The sequence below is a fragment of the Chinchilla lanigera genome, unplaced genomic scaffold (assembly GCF_000276665.1).
Source record: "Chinchilla lanigera isolate Chin_1 unplaced genomic scaffold, ChiLan1.0 scaffold00059, whole genome shotgun sequence".
NCBI classification, from domain to species: Eukaryota; Metazoa; Chordata; class Mammalia; order Rodentia; family Chinchillidae; genus Chinchilla; species Chinchilla lanigera.
The window spans coordinates 8454519-8482306 of NW_004955460.1; the positions used below are offsets into that span (position 1 = coordinate 8454519).

Below are 27788 nucleotides of genomic sequence, written 5' to 3' on the forward strand. Positions count from 1 at the left end.
ACTGGTCTGACCAGCAGCCAGCTGCCCCCTCCAAGGTCTTTACTGTGGCCTTCCTACTCTCCTTCCAAGCCAAGAAATGCCCCCAGGCTCCTCTCAGCCAAACTCAAATAAACAATCTCCTAGTCCCATTACACTCCATTTCTTCTCATTGGTCAAGAGAAGATCCACAGAAATAAGATTCCTGTGGGCTTTAGGGCCTTCCTGGACTCTTTGTGTGTTGGGACCTCATATCCATTTCAGGAGTTCTCTAAAGCAAAGAGACACTGTGTTCTGTAAAATGCACCCACACACCAATGTAGGCACAGGATCTCACAGAATTCACAAACCACCTCCAAAGCCTGGACCCAACAGCTATTGCAGAAGAAGAAAGCCAAAATAACCACAGTCATGCCCAAAGACACTATCTTTGCTGGCACCTTGACGCACTGCACGCATATTATTGTTGGCAACACCTTTGACAAAAAGAAAGTGGCACGTGTGAGTCCTGCAACCAGAATCTGGGGAGAGGGCAACTATGATATGGGAAGTACGACCCCAACGTAGATCTGTTGGAGTCCTCACCCCTAGTACCTCAGCATGTAGCCTCTGAAGACAGGGTCCTTACAGAGGTCATCAAGTTAAGGACCTAAAGATGTTGGATACAGAGAAAGGAAGACACTATGTGAAGATAAAGGCAGAGATCAGGTGGTGCATTTAAAAGCAACACTCACCAAAGACTGGGGAGAGGCCTGGAATAGACCCCACAGGGTCCCCAGAAGGAGCCAGCCCTGCCAATGTCTAGATCTCAGACTAAGAGCCTCTAAACTTTGGGAGGTAAATTTCTGTCCTTTATGCTGCTAAGTCCGCAGCAGTCTGCTAAGGCAGCCAGTGAAAACTCTCAAGCAAGGGCCACCCTGCTCACAAAAGAAGGACTCCCACAATTCCCTTGCTGCTAACTGCAGGTTGAGCACCCTGGATCCAAAAGTTCAAAAATCCAAAACATGTCTGATTTGAAGCGTTTCAGATGAGGACACTCAGTCCCTGGTAGGAAAATCCTCAATGTAGAAACAGGGCTGGAACAAGTCTCCCTGGTCACCTCACTATGGACACACCATCTAACCTCTCCTGGACCTCAGTCCCCACCCGTCAGATGTGGGAAAAAGTCACTTCCCAGCAAGAGTGGACGTTAACCTTGCCCAGCTCCTCCTGCCAACTCGGATCCCACAGCCAGCTGCCCCCTTGCAGACTCAAACCCTGATTTGCCCACCTAGTTCTGCTTTTCTCACTTTTCTCACTGCCTCCTTCCTGGCCAGTGCACCTGGTCTACTCAGGAGTTCAGCAGGTGCCCAGGTGCATGCCACAAGCCTCTTCCTCACCCACATCCATCCACCAGCAAAACCTGGACAACATCTCAAAACAAAAGGCCCAGCCCACCCAGGTCAGCCATCTCTATCCCACTAGGAGCAACCTGTCACCTCAGCCTGGATACCTGCCACAGCTGCATCTGGGCTCCTGTGTGTCTCCGGCTTGAACGCTGCCCTCCGGGTGTCTGTGCACCATGGCCCCCAGAGCCAGGTCCCCACGAGCTGTGTCCTTCTGGCTCTTCCATATGAACCAGGCTTTGCCCTGACCTTCAACTCTTGCCAAGTCTTGCCACCCACACCATGGGGGTCTAGAGCTTGTCAACCTCCACACTGCTGGGCGATTGAGACTAGATAACTCCTTGTCATAGGGGGCTCTGGTACCACCCAGGATGTTTAGCAGCACCCCAGTCACTAGGTGACAACTAGGTGGCAAACACACACCCAGTGTAGCAACCAGAATTCTCCCCTACTGAGAGCCACAGTCCTATTCCTGCTCTGCCACCCTAACGTGAGTCAGGCCAGACCTGCCTCAGGACTCCCCTGGGCCCATCATGCCTATGAGACCAGCTGCGTAGCTTGGGACCATGAGTGAAGAGCCAACTGAAGTAACTGCAGGGCCAGCGAAGGTGTGGTGTAAGACGGGACGGGACACACAGTCATCTGCCTGCCCCCTCCCCCAGCAGCTGCTTGACTGTCCCTCTTCCCACAGGCAGGAAACAGAAGTGCTACCCTCCCCACTCCTAGATTCTCTCCTTTTGTGCCTGGGAATGGGACAAAATGGAGCACAACCAAAGAAAGATGTGTCCAGGCCACATGACCATCCCCATCTATTAATTATGGGAGTGGGAGGGAAGGTTTTTGAAATTACGACAGCCAAAGCTGCCCAAGTGGACCAATTCACTGCCATTCTCTCTGCTGATGGAAGTGTGAATTGATGTCAGTGTTTTGTTTTGTTTTCTGGTACAGGGAATCAAACTCACAACGTTACGCTTGCCAGGCAGGCGCTATGCCACTGAGCTAAATCCCCAGCCCCTGATGTCAGTGTTGGAAAGCTTGTGAGTACCGGCAGGACTATTCTGGCCCAGGAACCCCAGTTCTGAAAGGCAATCCTAAACAATACTAAACACAGAGAAATAGATGAATCTACGGACAAATACATCAGTATGGCATAATTTTTAATACTAAAAAATCCTAAAGCCAGGGATACTAGTACATACCTATAATCCCATCACTCTGGGAGGCTGAGGCATCAAGTAGTACATACCTATAATCCCATCACTCTGGGAGGCTGAGGATTACAAGTTCAAACCCACCCTGGGCAACTTATGGACTTGCTAAGACCCTGTCTCAAAATAAAAAATAAAAAAGAAAGGTGGGTGTGATAGCAAATGCCTTAATCCAGCACTCAGGAGAAGCGCCATGAGTTTGAGGCCAGCCTGTGCTACACAGCAAGACCCTGTCTCAAAAATTAAAATAAAATAAAATAAAACAAAAAGTACTGGAGATATAGCTCATTTCAAAGACCTTGGGTCCAACCCCCAGTACAGGGTGGAAGTGGGGAACACGGAAACAATTCAATTATCTTATCATGAGGGAAAGGCTGAAAACATTATCTCCTCCACAGAACATTATGTAGTCACTGAAAGTGAGGTCTGTGGAGAACTTGAATGGAAAAATACAAAATATAAAACTGCATCTGCTAGCGGACGTGGTGGCACACACCTGTAATCACAGCACTTGAGAGGCTGAAGCAGGAGGATCTCTGTGAGTTCAGTATCAGCCTGAGCTACATAATAAGTTCAAGGCCAGCCTGAACTGCAGAGTGAGGCCCTGTCTCAAAATAAAAATAAAAATAAAAATAAACATAAAAGTGGCATCTGCAACATGACTATGCATGACTAAAAACACTGCTTTTTAAAAAGCACAGCCCTTGAAGGGGAAAGAGGTAGGAGGGACGCAGATTTTTATTTTGTCTTTCTAAATCTGAAGTTCTCAAAATTTTTTCAATAAATGGATTAGTTTAAAATGTTTTTTTCCAGGCATGGTGGTGCACGCCTGTGATCTCAGCACTCGGGAGGCTGAGGCAGGAGGATCACTGTGAGTTCAAAGCCAGCCTGGGCTACAAAAGCAAGTTCAAAGCCAGCCTGTACTACATGGTGAGATATTATCTCAATAAATAAATAAATAAAATATTTTTTGATGGATTGTCTTAACGTGAAGAAATAAATTCACTCCTGTGCTTTAGGGTTATGTGATTACAGGGCCCCTGTCCAAACACCGATGGATCCCCCCCCAGCAGCTCACCAATCCTTAAAAGCAGACCTTAGCTTGAACATGTTCCCATGTGGTCATATGTGGTCCCTGTGAGACTAGAACATGGGTCAGTGCACGCCTATAATCCCAGAACTCTGGGAAGCTAAGGCAGAGTTTGCAAGTTTGAGCCCAGCCCCGGCAATTTAGCAACCTAGCCAGACCCTCTGTTTACTCCCCAGCATTTAAGGGGAAAAAAATCAAGTGTTGGAGCCCTGGGTGACACCCAGGGAGAGTCGGAGAGGGAGCTGGGATGAGACCTAAGGGGCCAGTGGCAGGGAGGGGTAATGGAGCCAGGAGGCTCCTGTCCAACCTCCTGCCCCTGCTCCTGCCCCTGCCACAGGAAGGAGCCAGAAGCAGAGACCAGGGAGAGGAGAGGGAAGAACGAATTACACCGTCTCTGCTCAAACAGAAGAGCTGAGCAGTGTGCTCCCCACCAAACACATGTGGAGCCTGAGCCATGGACCCAGGTCACCTGGGTGGTTGGTAGCTGCTTTTTCTTATCCCAAGTGCTGGTGGCATCTATAATAAGACCTGGTCCCCACTTCCATCCCCCCAGCTGAAAACACCAGTGAGCCCCATGTATTACCTGTCCACCTTCCACAATGGCTCGGAGCCCCTGAGCCCTCTGGTTGTAGAAGTGGGGTCTGTGGTCAGGAAGCCACAGAATGAACCTGACACCAAACAAGATGGGCCAGATCCAAATCTGCCTGACTCCTTTTCTTCTGGGCAATCCCCACACACCGTTCTCCTGGCATCCATCCCTCTCTCCAGCAGGAAGGGCAGCAGGAAGGAGGGGCTTACTGCCCTGCCCCCAGGTCACCTGCAGAGGGGCAGAGGGTGGGGGCAGGGGAGGCACTGACCTTCTCCAGCTTCTCAAAGTGCTCCCGGAGGAACTTCATGGGACGGTCAGGCTTGGAGACACAGAGGTGCACAATGCAGTCTTTCAGCACCTGCTGGATGCTGTGCTTCTGGACGTACAGCTCGCACCCCTTCAGACTGTCCTCCTCTTCTGAGGGGAAGGACGACGGGGAGGCCATGGCCAGGTGTCTTTTTCCTTCCTGCTAAGAAACTGCAAAGCACAGGGCATTAGGAGGGGATGGGAGAGTCCCCTGCTGCCCTCTGTGCTTCACTCATATACAGAGGACAGAAAATAAGGAGGCTCATCACTGGGGGTCCGGCCCAATGGACCATCATTCATTCTGCATCCGTCACAGATCTTTCCGTTTGGAGGCTGGATGACTTGTTTGCTATATGGTATCAGCCTCCAAAGCCTCACCATCCAACAGATTCTTTCGAGGTGGAAAAGATGCAAACAAAATGTGTGGGCGATTAGAAGCCCCCTCCAAAGCACCTCCGAAGAAGCTGCGGTGAACCAGGCAGAAGGCCTGGCCTGTGTTAAACGGCCTCCCCCTCCCCGCTTAGGAACACCTGTGTGAAATGTAAACGCCACCATAGGAGGCCCCCGGGGAGGGATCCTGGGGCGATGGGGATGGCATACTGGCCAAAGATTAGGGTAGCCTGCTTCACAGGAAAAGAAACGCTAGGAGGAAAATAGAGGAGACCCAGCTAGGGGGGCGGTGAAGAACAATAGCTGTGTGCGCCCCGCGCCTGGGTGAGTCACAATGGCTAGGTCCACGCCTGCCCAGACGCACCCGGGTCTCCAGACCACTGGAAAGGAGCCTCCAGACGCTGTGCCCCCTACTCAGACCTCAGCCTGGCCTCTGCGCCGGCGGGACGCACCCCCGCCCCCCAGACCTACACTGGGGCCTGACTCCTCTGCATCCGCCTCGCTCTCCGGCCCGAGCCGGGGGAGGAGACTGGGGTGGGGGACACCGCGGCCAGAGGTCCCCACTGCCAGAGCCTCCTGGGGACCCCAGAACCCTCGCAGACCCCACCGCAGCCCTCCTACCTGGATGCGCAGCACCGGAGGCCGAGAGCGACTGCGCGGGGACGCGAGGCGCGGGGACGCGGGGACGTGGGGACGCGGGGACGCGGCGACGGCGACGCGGACAGCGGGTCCCCGCACTGCAGCGGTGCCGCCCTGTGCCCGCCCCCGCCGCGCGCCGCCGGCTCTCAGCGCACCCAGATCCTCCTAAAGTGTCTGACCCGGCCTGCGCGCCCCCAACCTATTACCCGCTCCCCCGGACCCCTTCTGTAACCCTCTCTACCCACTCTCCTTCAGTAGGAGCCTAGAGCTGCCCACACTGTGGGTTTAGCTCACAAGAGCCCAGCATGGCCAGGGGACTCCCACCCTGCTCTTTGGGCACCCCCTCACCCTGGAGGGGGGTGGTCACTGTAATAGCTTCCTAACCCACAGGTGCTGCCTGCCAGGAAGAGATTGGGTCCCCCTACACACAAGGCATCCAAATCCCAAGAGGACAGGTGGGCAGGACAGGTCTTGAAAAACACTCCACAGTCTTCACTCACCTGTCAGCATTCACCTGTCCCCTGCCTGTTCTCCCCACTCACCTGTACATACCCGTCCACAGGTACCTGTCTCCCCTCCCCCTCACCTGTCCACTGGATTTGTTCAAACTCACTTGTTGCCTCACTCACTTGGGCACACATGCCCAGGGGCCTTGGCCAGCCTCTCCCCACCCATGCAAGGACAAATGGACCTTGGCTCAGGGGTCAAACAAGAAGCTCTGGTGCCGCAGCCTTTGCCCTGTCCACGGATACACCTTTTAGAAGAGGGTCTTTTTGAGAAATTCTCCATCTCTCCTGAATCCAAACTCACATCACACTGCAGCTCAAACAAACCCAAAACTGTTTCAGGGGCCACTTGCCTTCCTCCCCTGACCCTTGCTCACTTCCTGCTGGCTCCTCTTGGTGACCTGGTGAGAAGGGTGACACCTGGCATTGAGGGTGTTCAGGCTTTGGGGATGCAGTGCTCTAGGGCCAGCTTTCCTCCTGTGGGATTCCCTGAGGTTTTCTGGTGTTCCCCTGCAGGCACTCTCCTAGGAGGAATGTGGGGTCAGCCAACCCCCTTTGGCTGACCTCAAAAGACAGCCCTCCTATCTGAAGCACCTCCTTGTGAGCACAGCGCTCACCTCCCTTGGCACAGAGCCCCTGCACTGTGTCCTGCCCTGACCAGGCCTCACTCAGAGGTGCCTTCTACTGAGACCCTCTCTTCACCTCACTGTGATGGAAGCTCCCATTAGCCTCTCACTTGAGACTTTTCCAGGCTACTCAGGTCCCCACAGCAGGCTCCTCCCCACATTCCCTCCTGTGTGTGAGCCCTCAAGCCTTTTACCTCCCTCTGCTGTGGCTTGAACAAGGGAAAATAGTTCCAAATGTCCCATTCACTGTCTGATCGATCTTCAATGACAGTCAGAGACAGAAGTACCAAGACATTTGGCCAAGGCCATTCCCAAACAACCACTGCTGTCCTCAGATCTTCTCCCCAGTTAGCCTCATAAATGCTTTTATTACAAAACCAGTGGGTTTTTGCTTTTCACTGGTTGCAGCTGAAACATGGAAATGGATATATCCCCTGATCAGACGTACATGGTCCCCATACATTAAAAGTGGTGAGCGCAGGTCAAGCGAGGAAACTAAGTGTATGATCAGCAGCCACTGCCCTTAACTGAGGACACCAAGAATGTTCCTCATTGGGCTGGGTCATATACCATTCGACCACTTGCAGCAGGCCACCACCCTCTTGGATCGGGACAAATTCTGGCTCTTATGGGTTTTCCGGGCAGCTGCATCCTTTTAAGAAAACATGCAGCTGGTGATTTGGTTATCCATCAAAAGCCCTAGTAATCATTTATTCATTGAAGTCCCAATTATTCATTCAAAAGCCCCAGTAAAAGTCCCAGACACCTCTTCTGGGAATGTCCAGTCCTCCCTGGGGAGGGTCCACACTATGTGCTAAAGGGGATTCTTTAAACATTTCCAGAGACATTGGCATTTCCCAGATCCTAGGGCTTTCAGTTCCCTCAAAGCCTGACTCTAGGGTCATCAAGTGACCAGACATGCTGTCATCAGAAGAGCTATTGAAGCCAGGCATGGTGGTGCGCACACTTGTAATCTCAGCACTCTGGAGGGCTGAGGCAGGAGGATTGCAAGTTTGAGCCCAGCCTGGACAATTTAACAACTTAGCAAGACCCTGTCTCTAAATAAGTAAATAAATCCTATTGGCTTAATTTCTGTCTCCCTTATTATGTTGAAAACACCACCTAGACGTGGACTGTCATGTCTTGTTTTTTTTTTTTCTTTGCTATGTATTTATTTTTGTGAAGTGGTTACAGAAGCCTCAGTGGTTACAGACTTCCCCTTCTGTAGGTCTGAGATGCAGAGTCCATTGAAGTCTTCCTAGATAACACTGCCTGGTATGGTAGACAGACTCTAAGACAGCTGTGGGATCCTGGCCTTGCTCCCCATGGTATCCCAGCCTCTGAGGGTTCCCGCCCCAGTGTCCTCTCCCTGAGCACAGCAGGGCCCATAACCTGTATCTAACCAATGAGCTGCGCAGGTGATAGAGGTACAATGCACACGTGTTCTGCAATTAGGTTACATAGGATCATAATGGCTGTCTTGTATGTGTTATTCTGGTACTAGGGATTACCCAGGACCTTTGCGCTGAGGTACATCTCCAGCCCTTTTTTATTTTGAGATAAGGTCTCACTAAATTGCCTAGACTGGATTTGAACTTGCACTCCCCCTACCCAGCCTCCTAGAGTGCTGGGATTACAGGTGAGTGTGACCATGCCCAGCCCTGGCTAGTTTTAAAGATACTGACTAAGGTGTGACCTCGTGTGCAGAGGGTGTCAAGTGTAGCCACATCTGATAGCCTGCAAGCAGTGATATTGTAAACAACCCCCTGAGCCTGGGGATGAGTATCCCTCAGAGAGCCTCGGGAAACCCAGCCCTGACACTGATCCCCAACTTTGGAGGACACAGCCCGCTTGGCCTGGAGACTCCAGAAATCAAGAGACAATGAGAGTGTCACTTCAGGTCACTGATGCACAGCCACAGAGAACTAATTCAAGGGGGGAATCGAGGAAAAGCCCAGTTACAGGTGTGGGTTGGAGCAAGAAAAGAAGACAGCTGCCAGAGGAAATGTGTGAGTAGTGAGCAAGTCTGTATGTCAGAATATAAGAAAAAATTAAAATAGCACAAGCCTGCCACACGAGAGAACAAACAGGGAACCAGAGTTCAGAAATAAACCCATGGCCGGGCGTGGTGGCGCACGCCTGTAATCCCAGCACTTGGGAGGCTGAGGCAGGAGGATCACTGGGAGTTCAAGACCAGCCTGGGCTACAAAGTGAGCTCAAGGCCAGCCTGAACTGCATAGCAAGACCTTGTCTCAAAAAAAGACAAAAAAAAAAAAACCACAGAAATAAACCCAAATGCGGTAGTTGATAAAGGTGATGTTCTCTATGAGCAGGAAAAAGAACTCAATAGTTTGGAGATAGTAGGAAGCCACCTAGGAAAATGTAAGTGGGATCCCTATAGTCTGGCTCACACAGACAAAATTCAGATGGAGCACAGAATTAATTATAAACTTGGAAACTGTGGAAGTCATGGACGAAAAGCTGGAAAGTGTATAATGTTGGAGTGGAGGGGGACTTTTGAAACATAATACAAAATCCAGAAAGCATAAATGTAAAACTTGGTATATTTTACCACAGAAAAACATGAAAAATTTCTCCATGTAACATAACCCGGAAGACAGAACAAGATACAGATGTTTATAATATATATTACAAAAAGGTTAATTTACTTAGTGTGAAGATACCCAACTTTGCCCAAAATGAGAAGGCAAATTACAGCTATAGGGAGATACCACTGTTTACTTATCAGCTGACAAAAACATTCAAAAATTGGATAGTGATGTTTTGCCAAGGGCACTGGAGAAATCATTTATTCAGGTGCAGAATTTCTCTAGAATGGCACTGCAGAAACCAGACAGAGGTAGCCTCTGAGTGGGGAACTATATATCTGAGTGAGAGGAAAAGACAGACTCACTGGCTCCTGGGTCCTTGAGTGTATTTTTAATTTTATACCACATGTAAATATTACCCCTTCAAAACCAGTTAACTAATTTCCTCTGTTTTAAAATGTTTAAGATGCAGAATTTAAAACACTTGTGATTTTCACTGTTTCCTACAAGCACACTAAAACCACATTAACAACATTCTGTTTTTAAAAGCACAAACCTACAATGAGGAGGGGGCACATGCCTGTAATCCCAGCTCTCTGAGAGGCTGGGATAGAATTGTGATTTTGTGCCCAGCTTAGGTAAATTAGAGACTTACCAAGACCCTGTCTCAAAATAAAAAAAGCTCAGTGCAAATGCCCTGGGTTCAATTCCCAGTGCTGTAAATAGCAGCAGCAGTAGTAGTAGTAGTAGTAATACTAACAACACAAACCCCCGAAAACAGTTTTTGGAAGGTTTAAAGTAGATATGAGACAGCCATTGACTTATAAGGACTGAGGCGGCTGAGCTGTAAACCAGGGGTGGGGGTATCAAGACCCACCTCATATCCCAGTATTCAAATGCCTCAGGCAATGGCTTCACATGATCCATGCAGACCTGTGTGTATAGCCGCACAACTCAAAATAGCTAAATCTGTGTCCATCAATAGATGAATGGATGAAGGAAATCTGGTATTTGTACACAATGGGGTGCTACTCTGCCACAAGGAAGGATAAATTTGAGTCATTTGTAGGAAGATGGGTGCACCTTGAGACCACAATGTTAAGTGAATTAAATCAGACATATGAGTTTAAATATCATGTAATTTACATGAGAAACACAAAGTATAAATACTTTTAAAAACAAAAGACACTAGGAAACAGAGATACATCTTTTGCAAATGAGAACAGGATCTAGAGATGGAGGGAGGGAAGGGACTAAAGAGTACTAAGATGTGTTAGGTCCATGTTCCTACTCCCTTGATGAACCTAAACATTATGGACCGCAAACATGTATTAATAAAAATAATTTTTTAAAAATTGTTTTACCAGATGCCCAGTGGTAAAGTAGAGGTTTGCCAGAATGAAGACTGGCTCCACTGCCCTGGTAAACATGCTCCCTGCCCCAGCAGAACACAGCGATTCATTCACTACAGTGTGACAGCTGTCCCCACGCAAAGACATCTACTTGTGGAAGGAACTGAGTGTGTCACTCCCTCAGGACCGGGCCCAGTACTCCACTGGCCCCAAGAGCAGAGGCCACATCTATCCTTCCCCAGGCCACACATTCCCCCCTGAGGAGCCAGCTCAGGTGCTGATCTGAGGTGTGCACAGTGAATGGCCCAGCCTGCTGCCCTACAGAGAGCCAAAGCTGTCACAGTCCTTCCTGGTGCCCAGCACTCTGCCTGCAAGGATGGCTGCGTGACACCGTGTCCTCCGGAGGCCAGATGCAAAGGGCGGTGCAGTCCTGCCCACTCTCTCCTCTGAGAACACTCACGGTGAAGAAGCCCACAGTGGCCCTGTGGAGAGGGGCCAAGTATTCTCAGGTGGCCCTGAGAGTGGCCAGTGGCCAGGTGTCCCTCGCTCTTCCCCCAAGGGACATCAAGACCCACCAAATCTGCAAGCTTCATAAAAGCTACTATTCACAGCCCCACTGTTGAGGGTGGTTTTCTTAAGCAGCATTGCATAATCGGAAACTACTTCAAAGCCATCGGGCCCAGAACCAGGCATGTGTTCCCCACTGCAGACCTGGTCATCTGCCAGCATCCCTGCTTCTGTGAAGGACACTCCATCTGTCTGGGAATCCGAGCCAGACACCTGCAAGCCCTCCAAGGAGCTCCCTCCCCACTTGACCCTGAATCTAGGGCCACCCTCTGCCAATGCTGTCCACAAAGCAACTCCTGATCCACCCACGTCACCCACCAGTGCGTCAGTTGCAGTCTGTTCTCTCAACTAGACGAGTTGCCGTGGCTGCCTGCTGCATTGTCTGTGTCCTCCTGGACTCCTCCGAACCTTCCTCACAGCCTCCTCAAGGGACTGGCGCATGTCCCCATCCCCTCACTTCTTGATGTCTCTCCACAGGGCCATGACCCTGGCCAGGAACAGCTGCCCCCGTCTGCGCCTGGCTGAGGACTCCTCACTTCTCAGGTCCCACCTCCAGCATCTGCCTCTCAGCTGACTCAATACTATCTCACACAGGACCACCAATTCCTGGAGAAGGAGCCACTGCGCCCACCCTGACGCACCCTTTTCTATTCAGCACTGAAAAGAATGTCTAGAAATGTCCTGTGCTAGACAAATATTTGTCAAGTGAAATAATGAATGAAGGAACTACGACTTATTTACTAAAATTAGTTTATTATACTGGCTTTAAGTGGCATTTTTAAATATGTGTAGCCAAGACATTGGACAGGCAAGACTCCTGGAAGAGACTTGGGAATCCTTTTTTTTTTCTGGTACTGGGAATTGAACTCACGACCTCGTGCTTGCCAGGCAGGCACTGTGCCACTGAGCTAAATCCCCAGTCCCTGGGAATCCTTTTGTCTCTGAATTTTTATGGCTCTTTGAAATATAGGCAGTGAAGGGAGTGACAGATACAAATGCAGATAGCTCTGTTACATTGTGGGTCAAACATGAAGAATTTTAAAAGTTCCATAGTTATGTTTATATATAAACCCAGTGTCAACTCAAGTCATGATGTGTCCAGTACTATGAAATACAATTATAACTGCAAACTTGATTTAGAGTTAAAATATTGCCCCACTTTCAGCAAGACCCTTCTGCTGGGAGTGCACAGGGAAGGAGAGAGGTTCCTTCTTTTCTTTTTCACTACACCATCCCTCAGAGGAGTTTGGTCTCCCCAAAGTGGGACAGACTCCACATCAAGGATTGCAGGAAGTTGAGCCCCAGGCCACAATGTCAAGGACTCCAGTCACCTGTAAGAGGATTGGTAGTGTTCATTTTTCTGTGATTGGCTAACTTCACTAAGTGAAAAAAAATTTTTTTTCTTTTTTGCAGTACTGAGGATTGAACCCAAGTCCCTTCTACTGAGTTAAATCTCCAGCCTTTTTATTTTTTTTGTTTTGGAGACAAGGTCTGATTAAATTGCCCAGGTTGGGCTCAAACTCGAGATCCTTCTACATCAGCTTCCCAGAATGCTGAGATTATAGGTGTGTGCCACCACACCCAGTTTGTATTCCTGTTCTTAGCAGCACTGTTCACAATGGTCACATGTGAGGCTGGGCGTGGTGGCGCACACCTGTAATCCCAGCACTTGGATGGCTGAGGCAGGAGGATCACTACAAGTTCGAGACCAGCCTCGGCTACAAAGTAAGCTCAAGGCCACCTGAACCACATAGTGAGACCCTGTCTCAAAAAAGACAAAAAAAAAAAAAAAAAAACCATGGTCACATGTGGAAACCACTCAAACACGCATCCACAGGTGATGAACGGATACAAAAAATGTAGTCATTCCCTATGGTGGGATATGGTTCAGCCTTAGAAAGGAAGTTCTAAGCAGGGTGTGGCTGTGCATACCAGGAATCCCAGCACTCCGGGTGACTGAGGAGGGAGTATCAAAGTTTGAGGCAATCCTAGGGGATTTAGCAAATTCAGAAGACCCCATCTCAAAATTTAAAAAATTAGAAAGGGGACCAGGGATGTAGCTTAGTGTCCCTTGAAGGCACCGAGTGAAATCCTCAGTACGGCTTAAAAAAAAAAAAAAGCAAAACCAGTAAACACACAGCTGTCAGTTTGAACACAGCCTTCACTTCTCTTCAGCAGGCGGAGCTGATAGGTGAGAGGGTCATCAATGCTGTTTCTTTCATTTGGTAGGGGGACCACCAGCCTGTTTTCCTGCATTCCCACCACACAAGGTGGAGATCTCTCGATGTCCTCACCAATGCTTACTTGGTTCAGACCAGAGCCATTCTGATAAGGGTGACATTGTGACTCAATGGAGGGACTGGGGCAGGGGGTTGTTTCGAGGTTTTTGGAGCCAGATGTGGTGGTGTACGCCTGTGACCCCAGTACTCAGAAGGCTGAGGCAGAAGGATCACTGTGAGTTTGAGGCCAGCCTGGGCCACGTAATGAGTTCAAAGCCAGCCTGAACTACATAGCAAGACTTTGTCTAAAAAAGAAAAGCTTTTGGTATCCTGAACAAAGAATTGAATGAGACACTTGGGAACAGCAAGAGGACAGTTTATTGAAAGTGAAAGTCAAGGTATACTCCAGGGCAGAAGCAGGCCAGTGCAAAAAGTTCCCAGGGGCAGAATCTTTAAGGTCCTGGGATTGTGGGAGGATCTGTAGTTGGGGATTGACAGGAGCCAAGGTCCAACAGACTACCTCAGCCTACCCGTTGGGAGGGGGAGTTTTTGACCAGACAGTATAGGGTCTTTAGAGAAAGTGTCATGGCTTCCAAAGCCCTAGTGGCGGCGGGAAATACCATTAAACAAGGTGAGAAGGCCAAAGGCATATACTTTTGGTTTTATGCATGCCTGGGGGTTGAGGGAGGTGACTGTGTGGTATTTATCTATTGCTTTTCTAATACCTAGACATAGTTGGCCCTGCTGTTTGGTTTCTTGATTCTTGTCCCACAGCTTTCTGTTGTTTATTGCCCTTGCTCTCCCTCCTACCTCCTGTGGTCACCTCCTACCTCTGGAAACCACAGGGTCCATGAGGCTGAGCACCCTTCTAGCACACTCAGTCAAGGCCGGCCTCAGGCCCATGCTCCACACCAGAGCAAGGGCACAGGGTGGCTTTCTTGGAAACTACCTTGATTTAATGTATTTGTTGTAGGAATTTTGTAGATTCTACCTAAAAAAGTTCTGTTCCTAATATACTACTTCTACTCCTAATAAATGATGTATTAGCAGTGAGTGTTACCTTTTAGCAAATGCTTTTTTGTATGTAGTTTCTTGAATTTGAAAATGTAGTAAACTTCACTATGTTCAGTCAACCTGCATTCTTCAATACACTCAATTTGATTTTGAAATTCATTATCCCTAGATTTCATTTGTTAAAGTTGCCGGGCATGGTGGCACATGCCTGTAATCCCAGCACTCGGGAGGCTGAGGCAGGAAGAGCAATAGAAGTTCGAGGCCAGCCTAAGCTACAAAGTGAGCTTAAGGCCTGCCTGAACTGCATAGTGAGACTTTGTCTCTAAAAAAAGACAAAAACAAAAAAAACACAAAAAAATAATAATTTGTTAATGTTTAGCATTTTTTACATGTTCAATAAAAGATGTCGATTTACAGCATAATCCTCTTGTGTAATGTCCTTGTCACTCTAGGATCAAAGTTACAATGCTGGCCTCAGACAAAGAGTTGAGAAGTGTTCTGTTTCTATTCTTGGAGAGGTTAAAATGTGAAGTTTTGGGGCTTTTCTTTTTTGAGCGGTTTTGTCGTTTTGTTTTGGGATATTGGAGGTTGAGTCCAGGGCTTGGTTCATTCTAGGCAAGTACTCTACCACTGAGCTACATCCCCAGTTGCTTTTTGAGACAATGTCTGACTATGTTGTCCAGGCCAAGCACAAACTGTTATCCTCCTGCCTCAGGAGGTTACAGCTACTGCCCCAGTAGCTGAGGTTAGAGGGATGTACCACCATACCCAGCTTCTGGAGTTATTGTTTGAAATGTTTGTCAGTAAAGCCATCTGGGTTTAAGGTCTTTATAATTTCCTTAACAGTGTTAGACATCTCTGTTTTCTGTTTTTTTCTTGTACATTTTAGTAAATTATGTTTTCCTAGGATTTATTTCATATATTATTTTGCAGATTCTTTTATGTTATTCTTGTGTTCTTTTTAATACACCTGTAGTGATGACCCCTTTAACAACCTTATATTGGAGTTTTGTGCTTTTTTTTTTTTTTTTTTTTTTTTTGTCTTTTTCTCACTATGCAGTTCAGGCTGGCCTTGAGCTCATTTTGTAGCCCAGGCTGGTCTCAAACAACCCTCCTGCCTCAGGCTCCCAAGTGCTGGGATTACAGGTGTGTGCCACCATGCCCAGTGATAAAATAGATTTTTTTTTTTTTTTTTTTTTTTTTGTCTATGAGACAAGGTCTCAGGCTGGCCTTGAGCTCACTTTGTAGCCCAGGCTGGTCTCGAATTTGCAATGATCCTCCTGCCTCAGCCTCCCAAGTGCTGGGATTACAGGCATGCACCACCATACCCAGCTTGTGTTGTTTTTTTTTTTTTTTTTTTTTTGACCTTGTCAGTCTTGAGAGGGGGTTGCCAATTTTGTTTTCCTTTTTATTTATTTTTTGGTACCAGGAATTGAACTCAGGACCTTGCGCTTGCCAGGCAAACGCATGTGCTGCTGAGCTACATCCCCAGCCATTTTCCTTTTGAACAAACTCTTGCCTTTTTACTCTGTATTGTGTGTTTCTTCTGCCTCAAGCATTTCTGTTCCTATCTTTAATAGTCGTGTCTTTGGCACATTTGGATTTAATTTCCTATATAATATGCTTCTGGGAGAAAATCATTTTTTTGTGCCGGGTGTAATGGCACACACCTGTAATCCCAGCACTCGAGAGCCTGAGACAGGATTGTTGTTAGTTCGAGATCATCCTGGGCTACAGAGTGAGCTCAAGGTCAGCCTGAACTGCATAGCAGGACCCTCTCAAAAAGACAAAAAAAAAAATCATTTTTTTACTCTAGATGGGTAATTCAAGTCAGTAAAAATGTTATTCATAGAATTAAAGAAAAACACTTGCCTGTAATCCCAGCACTGGGGACGCTGAGGCAGGATTGCTGTGATTTCGAGGCTAGCCTGGGCTACAAAGTGAGCTCAAGCTCAGCCTGAACTGCAGAGCGATACTCTGTCTCAAGAAGACCAAAAAAAAAGAAAAACATTTGTATCAGTTCTCTAGTAGTTAGTCTTGTCAACTTGATTAGATTGAAAAATTCTAGGAAATAAGCAGACTTCTGGATGTATCCTGGTAGGGGTTTCCAGAGACAACTGGCATTTAGGACATCTCCCCTAAATGCCACAGCACCATTCCAGTAAGCACAAGGTTCAGATGGAACAGAAGCAGGAAAGCCAGGTGTAGTGGCACATGCCTGTAAGTCCAGCGTTCTGGGAAGCTGAGGCAAGAGCATTGCAAATTCAAGCCCAGTCTGCTTAGACCCTGTCTAAAAATAAAAAAATAACAGGGCCTGGATTTAGGCCAGCGGGAAGGCCCTAGGTTCAGTCCTCAATACCATGCACGTGCACGCACACACACACACTGAGGGCCAGAGAGCCAGCCAACACATACTCTTTTTCTCTCTGCTTTTGGCTTCGGTGAGGTAAGCAGCTTTCCTCCACCATACCCTTCCTTCCACGTTTTTTTTTTCCTCACTTCAGGCCTAAAACCAATAAAGCCACCTAAATGTGGGCTGCAACCTCTGAAACCTTGAGCCAAATCAAGCTTTTCCTTTATTTTCCTCAAATATTTTGTCAGAGAGGCAGAATGCTAACACAAATCAGATTTCTGTTTATGGAAAGGCAATCCATTTAGTTTTCCCTGACAGTCTTCTGAATTTGTTCATCTTTGAGTCTTACATCTCTGGCCATGTCACTACTGGGGGAAAGTAGTATCTGTCCAATCATTCTAGTGATTGCTAAGCGTGGGGAGTGGAGATCCTTGACGGTCACAGTGGACTCCTCTCAGCTCCCAGATTTTGCTTCCTTTGTTTAGAAGATGGTTGTTGGGTGGACACACACTTGGGATTGTTGTACCTTCCTGGTGGGTTGCTCATTTATCATATTGTCCCTTTGCCCTCATAAGTTTACTTTGCTCTGAAATCTACTTTGATTGATATGAGCACAGACAGCCACTCCTGTAAGTTTTATTTTTCCCAGTATTGAAGAGTAAACCCAGGACTTATCCATGACAGGCAATTATTCTACTGAGCTACATCCCCAGCCATCTTGGTTTTTAAAGAATTAATGTTGGCATGATACACCTTTCCCATCCTGTATTTTCAACCTACATCATTATGTCTGAGGCATGAAGGACATAGCCTATTTGGTTGTGTTTTATCCACTCTGGCAATCTCTGCCTTCCGATATCGTGTTGAGAACATCCACATTTATGTCACTGGCACGCAAGGGCTGAGATCAGCCATTTGGTTACCATTTTGTGTCTGTTCTTTCTCATGGCTTACCATAGGGTTTTTTTTCTTTTACAAATTTTTATTTGTTTTCAGGATATTTTAAAATTTTTTATTAGTGTGTTTAGTGTATTTATCAGTCTGTTTCCACTACCTAATGTTTACATTTATCTTAGAAAACAGCTACATGAACTTCAACATATCTTGATTCTTTTTATTCCCCTTTCCCTCCCTTCTTCCCTTCTCCCTCCACCTCTTGGTTCCCTTCCCTTTTACAAAAGATCTCCCTGTTTCCAACTGTCTATAGTTCTTAAAATTACTTATATATTGGGTTTCTCATAAAAGTTACACAATATTTAAATGTGTGTCTGCTTTATTTCACTTAACTATGATCTCTGTGTACATCCACTTTGCTATAAATGACTCAAATTTATCCTTTAATATGACATAGCACTCCATTGTGTGTAATTACTACACTTCCTTTGTCCATTCATCTGTTGATACATAGGTTGCTCAAAATTAGTTACTATAAGGTGTGCTGCTGTAAACATGGGTATGCAGGTAGCACTGTAGTATAATGTCTTTAACTCTTTGGTAAGATATCTAGAAGGGGAATAGCTGAGCCAAATGATTATCATCATGGTTGTACCAGCTTACATTCCACCAACAATGTAGAAGGATGCCTTTTTCCCCTCAGCCTTGCCAATATTTTTAGATCTTTTGATGACAGCCACTCTACTGTAGGATATTTGAATTATGCTTTTTAAGAATTCTACTTTATAGCCAGGCATGGTGGTGCACACCTGTAATCCTAGCGCTCAAGCAGCCAAGGCAGGATTGCCACAAGTTCGAGGCCAACCTGAGCTACGCAGTGAATTTAAGGTCAGGCTGAACTGCATACAGAGACCCTGTCTCAAAAAAAAAAAAAAAAAAAATTCCACTTTATAAAGTTTTTGTGTATGTCACCATATCTACTTGGTGGTGCCCTAGCTGTCACCATGTGCACGAGACACGTGTCAGTCTGTATCACACTGTCTACCTGGTGTCACTCTGGCCATTACCATATGCATAAAGAACCTACTAGCCTGTGTCACCGTATCTATTGGGTGCTCACTGTCACCACATACATGAGGTGTGTCAGCCGTATAGGCCAATATTTTGCCACTTCAAGTGCAGTGTGGGTACTGTACCCTCTGTTATGGTTTGGACCTCAAGTGCCCTCCATGCTCATGTGTTGAGGGTTTGGCCCCCAGTAGAGCAGTGCTGAGGTGCAGCCTGAGGACTGACTGGATAGTGAGTGTGCGTGCTGACCTCACCAGGGAGGTGACCCACTGATGAACTCATAGCTCAATGGGCTTACTGGGAGTGATGCCTGATTGGATGAAGTGGGTCACTGGGGATGTGGCTTTGAAGAAGATATCTTGTCCCAGCCCATTCCTCTCTCTGGCTCTTTTTCATTCTTTCCGCCTTCTGGCCACCATAGAGTGAGCAGCTTTTTTCCACCATACCCTTCTGCCATGAGGTTTCTGCCCTGGAGCAGCTAACCATTAACTGAAACCTCTGAAATCAGGAGGCAAACTAACCCTTTTCCCTTTTAAATTATATATATCAGCTATTCTGTCCCACCAACCGAAAGGTGACTAACATGCCCTTCTCACTTCTTTGCTTCAACTATCACAAACAGTGAAATAAAATAGTAAGTTGAAAGATGGGTTATGAGTCCATTCTCTTGCCAACAATACAAAAGCCAGGGATATAGCTCAGCGGTGCAGCGCCTGCCTGGCAAGCACAGGTTCCTGAGTTTGATTCCAGTACCAAAAAAAAAAAAAAAAACCAGACAACACCACACACACATTGGGTGAGTTATAAAGGAAAAAGGCTTATTTTGGCTCACAGTTCGGCAAGTCCAAGGTAGAGGCGCTGCATCTGGTGGTGACCTTTTTGCTAGATCCAAGGTGGCCCAGGACATCAAAGTGGAAGGAGATGGGGAACGTGTGCATGTGTGTCTTCTGGTCTCTCTCTTCTCATTAAAGCCAACACGACTCAGTCATGAGGCTTCACTCTGGTGACATTATCAAATCCTAGTTACTCAGGGGCTGGGGATTTAGCTCAGCGGCACAGCGCCTGCCTGGCAAGCGCAAGGTCGTGAGTTCGATTCCCGGTACCGGAAAATACAAACAAAAAACAACAACAAATCCTAGTTACCTAGATCCCGCCTCTAGACACCACAGATTAAATTTCCATCCTTTTGTTTTTTAGTACTGGGAATTGAACCTAAGACCTTTCCACTAAGCTACATCCCCAGCCCTTTCCATTTATTTATTTTTTCTTAATTTTTGAGATAGGGCCTAAATCACTAATTTGCCCAGGCTATGCTTGAACCTGTGATGCTTCTGCCTCAGCTTCCCAGGGTACCAGGATTACAGGTGTGCACAACCACACCCAGCTTAACTTCCACCCTCTTGAAACTTCACTGCAGGGATTATATTTCAACACCTGAGGCATGGAAGATACTCAGCCATACCCAAGCTGTAGCAGAGTGAGTTATGTTGACTTCTGCCTCTATCCTTCCTGCCCTCCCTCCTCAGTGTTTGCAAGTCCCAGCCTTCTCCTGGTACAGTTTTCTATTTGGGGAGATTCCATTAGGCATTCCTCACAGGTAGGTCTGCCAGCAACAAGTCCTGGCTGGTTTGCCTTTTTCTGAACATCTTTTATTCTTCCTCCACCCTTGCAGAACATCTTGGTGGATAGTTTACAGGTGACATTTTGCACATTTGAAGATGTGAGTCCCCTCCTTTCTGGCCTTCATAGCTCCGGATATGATTATTGTCAATCAAAGGGCTTCCCCTCTACAGGAATCATTTCACATTGGCTGGTAATATTTTTTCTGTCTCTTTAGTTTTCAAATTTAACATGATGTGTCCAGGTGTGGAGCTTTGGAGAGCTTATCCTTTAAGGGCTGGCTCAGCTTCTTGAACGTGTGTATTTATGTCTTTCACCAAATTTGGAAGCCTTTAGGCATTACTTCTTTAAATACATCTTAGTCCCCCACACTCTCTCTTCTTGTTCTGGGACACTGATGTATCATTTGCCATCACACAGACCTCTAAGACTCAGTTCATTTTTCCCCCACTCTACTTTCTGCGGCTCAGAGTAAATTCTGTTGCTCTGTCATCTCCACTATGCTTCAATGATGGACATATTATCTTGGTTATTATATTTTTTCAAATTCTAGGCTGAGCTTGGTGGTGTGCGCCTGTAATCCCAGCACTCAGGAGGCTGAAACAGGAGGATTGCCATCAATTTGAAGCCAGTCTGGGCTACATAGCAAGTTTAAGGCCAGCCTGAACTACAAAGTGAGACCTTGTCTCCAAAAAAAAAAAAATTCTAATTCTGTGATTTACATTTCACTGTTTACAGTTTCCATTTCTTTGCTAAATTTTCCCATGTCTCACTTGCTTCAAAAGTTTACAGTTACTTTTTTACAGGTCATTTTATTTCAAGGCATATATAATGAGTGCTTTAAAATACATGGCAGGTACTCCAAACATCTGAGTTACCTTAGCACTCATGTCCTTCACATCATGATCTTCCTGGTTCTTGGTATGACAAATGATTTTCTTTTATTTTGCATAACAAGCTTTCTTAAAGGCCCATGGACAAAACAAACATTTAAGCAGATTTTAACTTCTGCCCTAGAAGTGTTGTTGTTTCAGTCTCTAAACATTTTTAGCTCAGTAACTGTCATCTTCATCAGAGTCCATTACTTTTCTTCTGTTGAACTTAACTGTTGTTGTCTTTCCTGTTTGTTGGTTTCTTCAAGAATTTCAATTAAACCTTATTCTGGGACCTTCCAACTTAGCTGACCATATCTTGCCATCTGTATAAGGTGATTCTCTACTGCTTTTGTTTTTTTCAGGCTTTACAAGTGCTAAGTTACTTAACCTGGCCCGGGCTGATTGATCCAGCTAAGATACTGTTTTTCATTTCCACTTCCCTGTGCCTTGCTTCCTGTTATGCTGCATCATTTGGATCCCTGTTTTGCCTGCAGCTCGGCCAGCCTCTGCTTCTTCAGTGGACAAATGATTTTCAAACCTGGACATCCGGTCCCATTTAATTCCTCTATGCTGGCAGGTAGCCACCCCATTGAGTATAGTGTGTAGATCCTGGTCTACTTTTGTGATCTGCTGTTCCAATGTGGGTTTTGTCCTCAGAGCCCTTACACCACTCTCCTGGTCTGCTTTACTCTCTGGCACTGGGAAGAGGGAGGGCATTCATCCCAGCTGGTGTCACCTGTGGGGTTGGAAGTGTTTCCCTGGATGCCTGGGGTTCCTGGGTGTGTGGGTCTGCATATGCCACAGCAGAAGGCCATGCAGTCTCAGGCCCTAGACACTTTCTATGTGGTAGGGAGCAGAGTTCGTTTTGGGCTGTCCTGGGGCAGACTGTAAAGTGAGTTTAGAGCTCCCCATTAGGCTGGGATCTCCTTTCCCAGGAAGAAAGCAAGTTTTCCTTGAAGATTTCTTGTCTATGCCTGATGGCTATGCTGGGTGGTAGGGCTCTCTGGTCCCTGGGTCAGCAATACTGGAACATAAAGAGAAAAATCAAACCCTGGGACTCCTAGTGTTGCTGTCCTCCAGTCCTGGGTCCTTAACCTTGGTTCCACCTCTTGGATCCTATATCATCTGTTCACTAGAGAAACAGATATACCACAAGATATACAAGTGTATGTGAATTTACAAGATTGGCTTATAATGGCCTCCAACAGAGTCAGATGAGGAAGCACGCAGAGGGTGTCTGCACGCTGGAGACCAAAGGATTCAGTCAAAGATCTGGAGCTCACTGCAGTGTCCCATGTGAGCCCTTATCAGAAGGCCAATGGATCTGTGATGAAATGTTGAACAGTCTGTGCCGGAAGGCTGAAGGATCTGTTCCCGAAGCCAAAGTCTGTGCTGGAAGCCAGGAGATGATGTCCAAGGTGAAGGCAAAGACTGGAGCTCCTCTGAAGAAATAGAAGCAGATCCATCCTTCTTCATTTTCCCTTTATTTATTTATTTTTTTTCCGGTACCGGGAATCAAACTCACAACCTTGCGCTTGCCAGGCAGGTGCTGTGCTGCTCAGCTAAATCCCCAGCCCCTTAATTTTCCCTTTATACCATTCAGGTGTCAAGCTGCCCTAGGGTGGGTCTTCCACTCCCTAGGGTGTGGAATTGCTGAGCCAATTTAGTTAAGCTTCTCTTATTCAAGTTGACACAACTAATCAACCTTCAAAGGTCCTTGCCTTGTTGGCTGTTGAGTTACTTGCAGAGTATTTAGTTGTATCTAGGTGGGAAGAACAGGGAAAAAAGTCCTGCCCTGATCATTTAATCACACATTATCACTGGAGTTGACCACAATGTCATGGCTTCACTCCTCTCTGGCTGGTCCCAACATGGTCCTCAATAGCAGTCAGGTGTTCCTTAAAAAAACTCAGACCTGATCTTCAAAACCCCACCTTCAACTTTCCACAACTGCCACTCCCCTTTCCACAACTAGAGAATGGAAGCTTAGGTATGCTTCATTTCCTGGGACAGTGTCAGCCACCTTAAGTGGCTCTTGCAGCCACCACAACCAAGGATCACAGGTCCGCAGCAGCTTACAGCACGGACACTGGTGCTTCACAATTCTGGGTGCTAGAGTCCAAATCAGGGTGGTGTCATGGTGGCAGCAGGGCGGGCTCTTCCTGGCCTCTTCGGGCAGCTGTGGACAGACATCCTCACACTCACAAATGTTCCTTATGAGGACAGAAATCTTACCGAGTTAGGGCCCACTCTAGTGACCTCCTCTTAACTTGACTCTTAACCTCTGCAAAGATCCTGTCTCCAAACAAGGCCACATTCTGAGGCACTGAGGTTAGGACTTCAATGAATTTGAGGCATCCAATTCTATCCAGTGACACCTACCAGGGGACCTTTGGCAAAGCTGCAATTCCCTCTATCTGCAACTCTTTCCCTACCCCCAGCCCATTTGACCTGGTTCACTATTACTTTTTCCTTGGCATTCTCTTCTAGAATCACTTCCTCAGGGCAGCCTTACAAGCTGAGATCAACCTTCTTTCCTCCTCATTGTCCTGCGATCACTGAAGCTACACATTATTAGTAGGATCTTTCCATTAAGAGCCTAGCTAGGCAGCAAGGTGGGCAAGAGGAAGGACCAGTGTCCAGGTCAGGACTTCAAGACACTGCCTGGGAAAACAGGTGACTGTTGTAGGAAAAAAGAATGTGATTCCCCAAGACTTTTTAGCCACATTTAAAAACATTTTAAACACAAGGACCACAGTGAACGGGTGCAATCCCAGCACTCAGGAAGCTGAGGATTGCTCCAAGGCCAGCCTGGGCCATAGTGAAATCCTATATCAAACACACTCAAACACACACACACGGATCACCTGTTATCACAGCATTTTAGAAAACCAGTGTCAACAAATTCGACCAAAAAAGTACAGTTCTTAAAATGAAGCACATTTCCACAAATAGGAGACACTTGGCTCCTGTGCCTCTGTCCCAGCTGGGGCCAAGGCTGAGCACCCAGCCGATGACCTAAAGTAACGTGGGACCAGACCTGCAGAAGAAGGGGACCCCTAGATTTTCCACCGAGTGTGACCCGCCCCTCTACAGTTCGCGCAGGTACAGAGGCAAAGACTCGCCAGCGAGAGCCCTGGCAAGAGCAGCCGCCACCTTCCTCCTTTTCGGATCAAGAGAGCTTCCACCTGGACAAGGGGCAGAAGCGACACCACACACAGCTGGAACCAGCAAGCGCGACGCGCCGACCGGTTCATCCCCAAGGACAGGCGCCTCCCCAATGATCTAGCACCACCCTCAAACCTGCCCTCGTAGCTCCGCCCCCAAGGCACGCGCCCAGCCCCTAACCTCCACATTCAGTCTCCGATACGCTCTCCATGTCTAGTCCCGCCCCCTTGACCGGGTCCCCAGAACCTCGCGCCCCTCCCGAGACCCTGACCACACCCCTTACGTTCTCCCCGCCCCCGAGACCAGCGCCCTGCCGCAAGCCGCGCCAGCCGGAAGTTATGCCATAATCTGCGCAGCAGCCGTCGTAAAAGCGCTGGTTTCCTTGGTGACAGGCAACGCGCGCAAGATGGCGGCGGAGGTGGAGAGGGCCGCAGGCCCCGCGGAGTTAGCGGATGCGGCCGAGTTGAGCCGCGTGTTAGGCCGTCTGCTGCCGGGGCTGGAAACCGACAGCAAGCTAGGACGGCGGCGTGCGCTGGAGGCCCTGCAGCACATACTGGAGGACAACGAGGGGCCCAGCGCCGACCCCGCCGCTTTCCAGGGCCCTTGGGCACGCCTGCTGCTGCCGCGCCTACTGCGCCTCCTAGCCGACCCAGCTGAGCGCTGCCGCGCGCTGGCTGTGCATCTGCTGGACCTCGGCCTGCGCCGCGCCGCGCGGCCCTGCGACGCCTTGCCACGCCTGGTGCCCGCGCTCACCGCACGCCTAGCCCGACCCGAACCTGCGCGGCCCCCGCCCGAAGTCTGCGAGGAGCTGCGCCTGGCGCTCGTGCAACTGCTAGGCCAGACAGTGCGCCTGGGCGGCGCCGCTCTCGCGCCCCACCTGGACGACGCTGTGCGTGCGCTGCGGGGCGCGCTGCTCGACCCCTTTGCTGCTGTGCGCCGCGAGAGCTGCGAATGCGCCGCCGCACTGGCGCGCGCCACGCCCGGTGAGCCCCAAGGCACCGCCCCTTCTCCAGGCCCCCCGCATTCCATGTGGGCCCCCCTCCCTGTGACTTCTGACCCTTATGCCACGTGAGGCCTCCCGGGCACCCCTGTATCCCGCTACCCTCCGGGATTCCTTGCAGAAATCCTTTTTAAACTGGTTTGGGGTAGGATGGCTCCTATACACTCGCCTTCCTACGATGATTTCAATGGCAGAGGTTCCAGGGCGTGATCAGAGAAACGCTCAGTCCTCCCGCTTGGTCTCTGTTTCTCCCACTCCAACTCTCCTGTCTCCGGCTTGAGCCGCTATTCTCAGTGCAGAGAAGCATTTTTATCCTGCACACGTTTAGTTCATTCTCCACCTTTCTAACAGCTCTCAACCTATTAGGACATTCTCTTTCTCTACTTAGGCTAGGATTTGGAACAATAGGTGCTGCTTAGGGCTGGCAGAAGGCTTCCTTGGAGGAGGAATATAAATCTGTGACCGGTGAGGAACCATCCTTGAAAAATAAGGATGCCAGATTTAAGGCGCTCGGGAAGCCGCCAGGGCCGCTGGAGAGTATGGAGAGAGAAGGCCAGCAAAGGCCCTTAGGGTCAGGCTGGGTTGATGTAGAGTGGGGAGAGGATGATGGCAGGTGCTGACAGCCACATTGCTGAGGGGCATGAGGCACAAGGGTGTAACTGATGCCCCCTGTCCCACAGACCACTTCCACATGCAGTCGGAGTCCCTGATCAGCCCGCTGATGCACACCATCTCCCACCAGCACTGGAAAGTCCGGGTGGCTGTCATCGAAGCCACGGGGACAGTGATCCAGTTTGGGAACGGGAAGTCCGTAGACGATGTGCTTTCACACTTTGCTCAGCGGCTCTTTGACGACGTCTCTCAGGTAAAGGCATTTTTCTGCTAGGCAGTCTGCTCTGTTTCCACTAGAGGGCTAGGGATGTAGCTCAGCGGCATGAGCCTGGGTGATGCAAGGTCCTGAGTTCGATTCCCTGCACCAAAAAAAAAAATTCCACTGTTTCCACTAGAAACGTGCAATGTGCTGGTTTAGTTAGTTTTCTCTTTATTAAGGTGTGAAATGCACCAGTGTCCCCTCATTACTCAGTCATAAGATGTTGCTATTGCATGTCTTGAGAAACTAGGGAGGCTGAATTATTTTAACATTTTGTATATTTATTCTTTGTTCCAGGAAATGTGGAAGTGATTATTTTTATAATTATTGTCTCTTCTAAGAAAAAAAATCTAAATTGTGTATGCTTCTGTTTGCAGAAGCAGCCTTCATATTTTTGTCCACCAAGGCAGATTTTACTGAAAAGCCACAGTGGTTGGAGGGTAGCCTAGAGAGGCTTGTGGGGGTAATTTGTGCTGTTGGGGTTTGGAACCCCTGAGAAACGAGCATTCAGGCAAGAACAGACAGGTAGAGAGGAGGGCACTGGCTTTAGTGTGGACAGAATTTGGCTTGCCAGGCACATTAGATTTGAGACCCTGTGTTGCTAAAACCACACAACAGAGCAAAGACTGTCCCAAAGGGAGGAAACAGGTGAAGAGATGCTCACTCTGGTCAGGTGTGGTGGGAGGAACAGAGGCCAGAGTCCACAGTAGCTAGAAGGCCACTGAGACAGAAGTAGGTATCCAGGTGGCAGGCCCCGGCTCTTGTGATGAAAATCCAGCACTCTCCAGCTTCTCTCTTGTGTGCTGTCCATACCCACTTGATTTAATCCCCACAAGAGTCCTCGAGGACAGATGATCCCCCACACCCAGGGTACTGGCTCAGCTGACTCTTAGGATGGCCCCCAGGAACCCTCCTGCCCCAACCACACGCAGGGGGAGGGCAGGGCAGAGTGCCAGGTCAGCACCACCCACTAGCCTGAGATCTCAGCTGCTGAGGGCAGTCCAGAAATCAGCAGGAAGCAGTGAGAAATAGCAGCGCTGCCAGTGCCACAGCCTGGACACTTAACACCTCCCTGAGCCTAGAGTGGCGGGAGCATGGCTGACAGGGAAAGTGATTTCTTTGTGTCATAGCTAAATCAGTCCTCAAAATAGTGTAAGAGCTATGTATCAAAAGCTCTGCATAAATTCTGTAACTATCTATGGAGAACTCTATAAATAGCATAACTGTGTCAACAGTTACCTGTGAAAAGCAGAATTGTCAGTAGCTATCTGTAATTGTGTGTCTGTGCACCTGGAGCCTTGCACACATAGCTGGCTGCATAGTAGCTGTCTGTAGGAAGGAGGCTTGAATTCTGTTAATCAGTGATGTGGGTGTTAACATGTCACTGACTCTAGTGTCACAGATGTGCATGTGCACAGGAAGGAAAGATGTCATTGTTGGTTGCTTCTTCACTTGTGCCTTCAAAAGCAGCATGTTCTGTTTGCATGATTCATTCTGATTTTGTTTAGTGTCGTGTGTGTCCC

General features: G+C 48.1%; 2 protein-coding genes across 3 annotated transcripts in view; one reads left to right on the plus strand and one right to left on the minus strand.

The window, feature by feature from the left end:
• Positions 1 to 25357, minus strand: part of Prkar1b (protein kinase, cAMP-dependent, regulatory, type I, beta) — a 121986-nt gene extending 96629 nt beyond the window's left edge. The window contains exons 1-2 of one of the 2 annotated variants that reach the window (XM_005397779.1): positions 25272 to 25357; positions 4517 to 4725 (exon numbers count right to left, since the gene is read on the minus strand). In XM_005397779.1, the coding sequence (XP_005397836.1) occupies positions 4517 to 4693 (177 nt within the window). In that variant the 5' untranslated portion in view covers positions 4694 to 4725; positions 25272 to 25357. Of the gene's footprint in view, positions 1 to 4516; positions 4726 to 5565; positions 5673 to 25271 lie in introns of those variants that run through there. The other variant, XM_005397778.2, reaches the window with a different exon arrangement.
• Dnaaf5 (dynein, axonemal, assembly factor 5) overlaps positions 24756 to 27788 on the plus strand; it is a 46555-nt gene continuing 43522 nt past the window's right edge. Inside the window, exons 1-2 of the mRNA XM_005397777.2 lie at positions 24756 to 25377; positions 26075 to 26259. Of these exons, the coding sequence (XP_005397834.1) occupies positions 24801 to 25377; positions 26075 to 26259 (762 nt within the window). The 5' untranslated portion in view covers positions 24756 to 24800. The remainder of the gene's footprint in view (positions 25378 to 26074; positions 26260 to 27788) is intronic.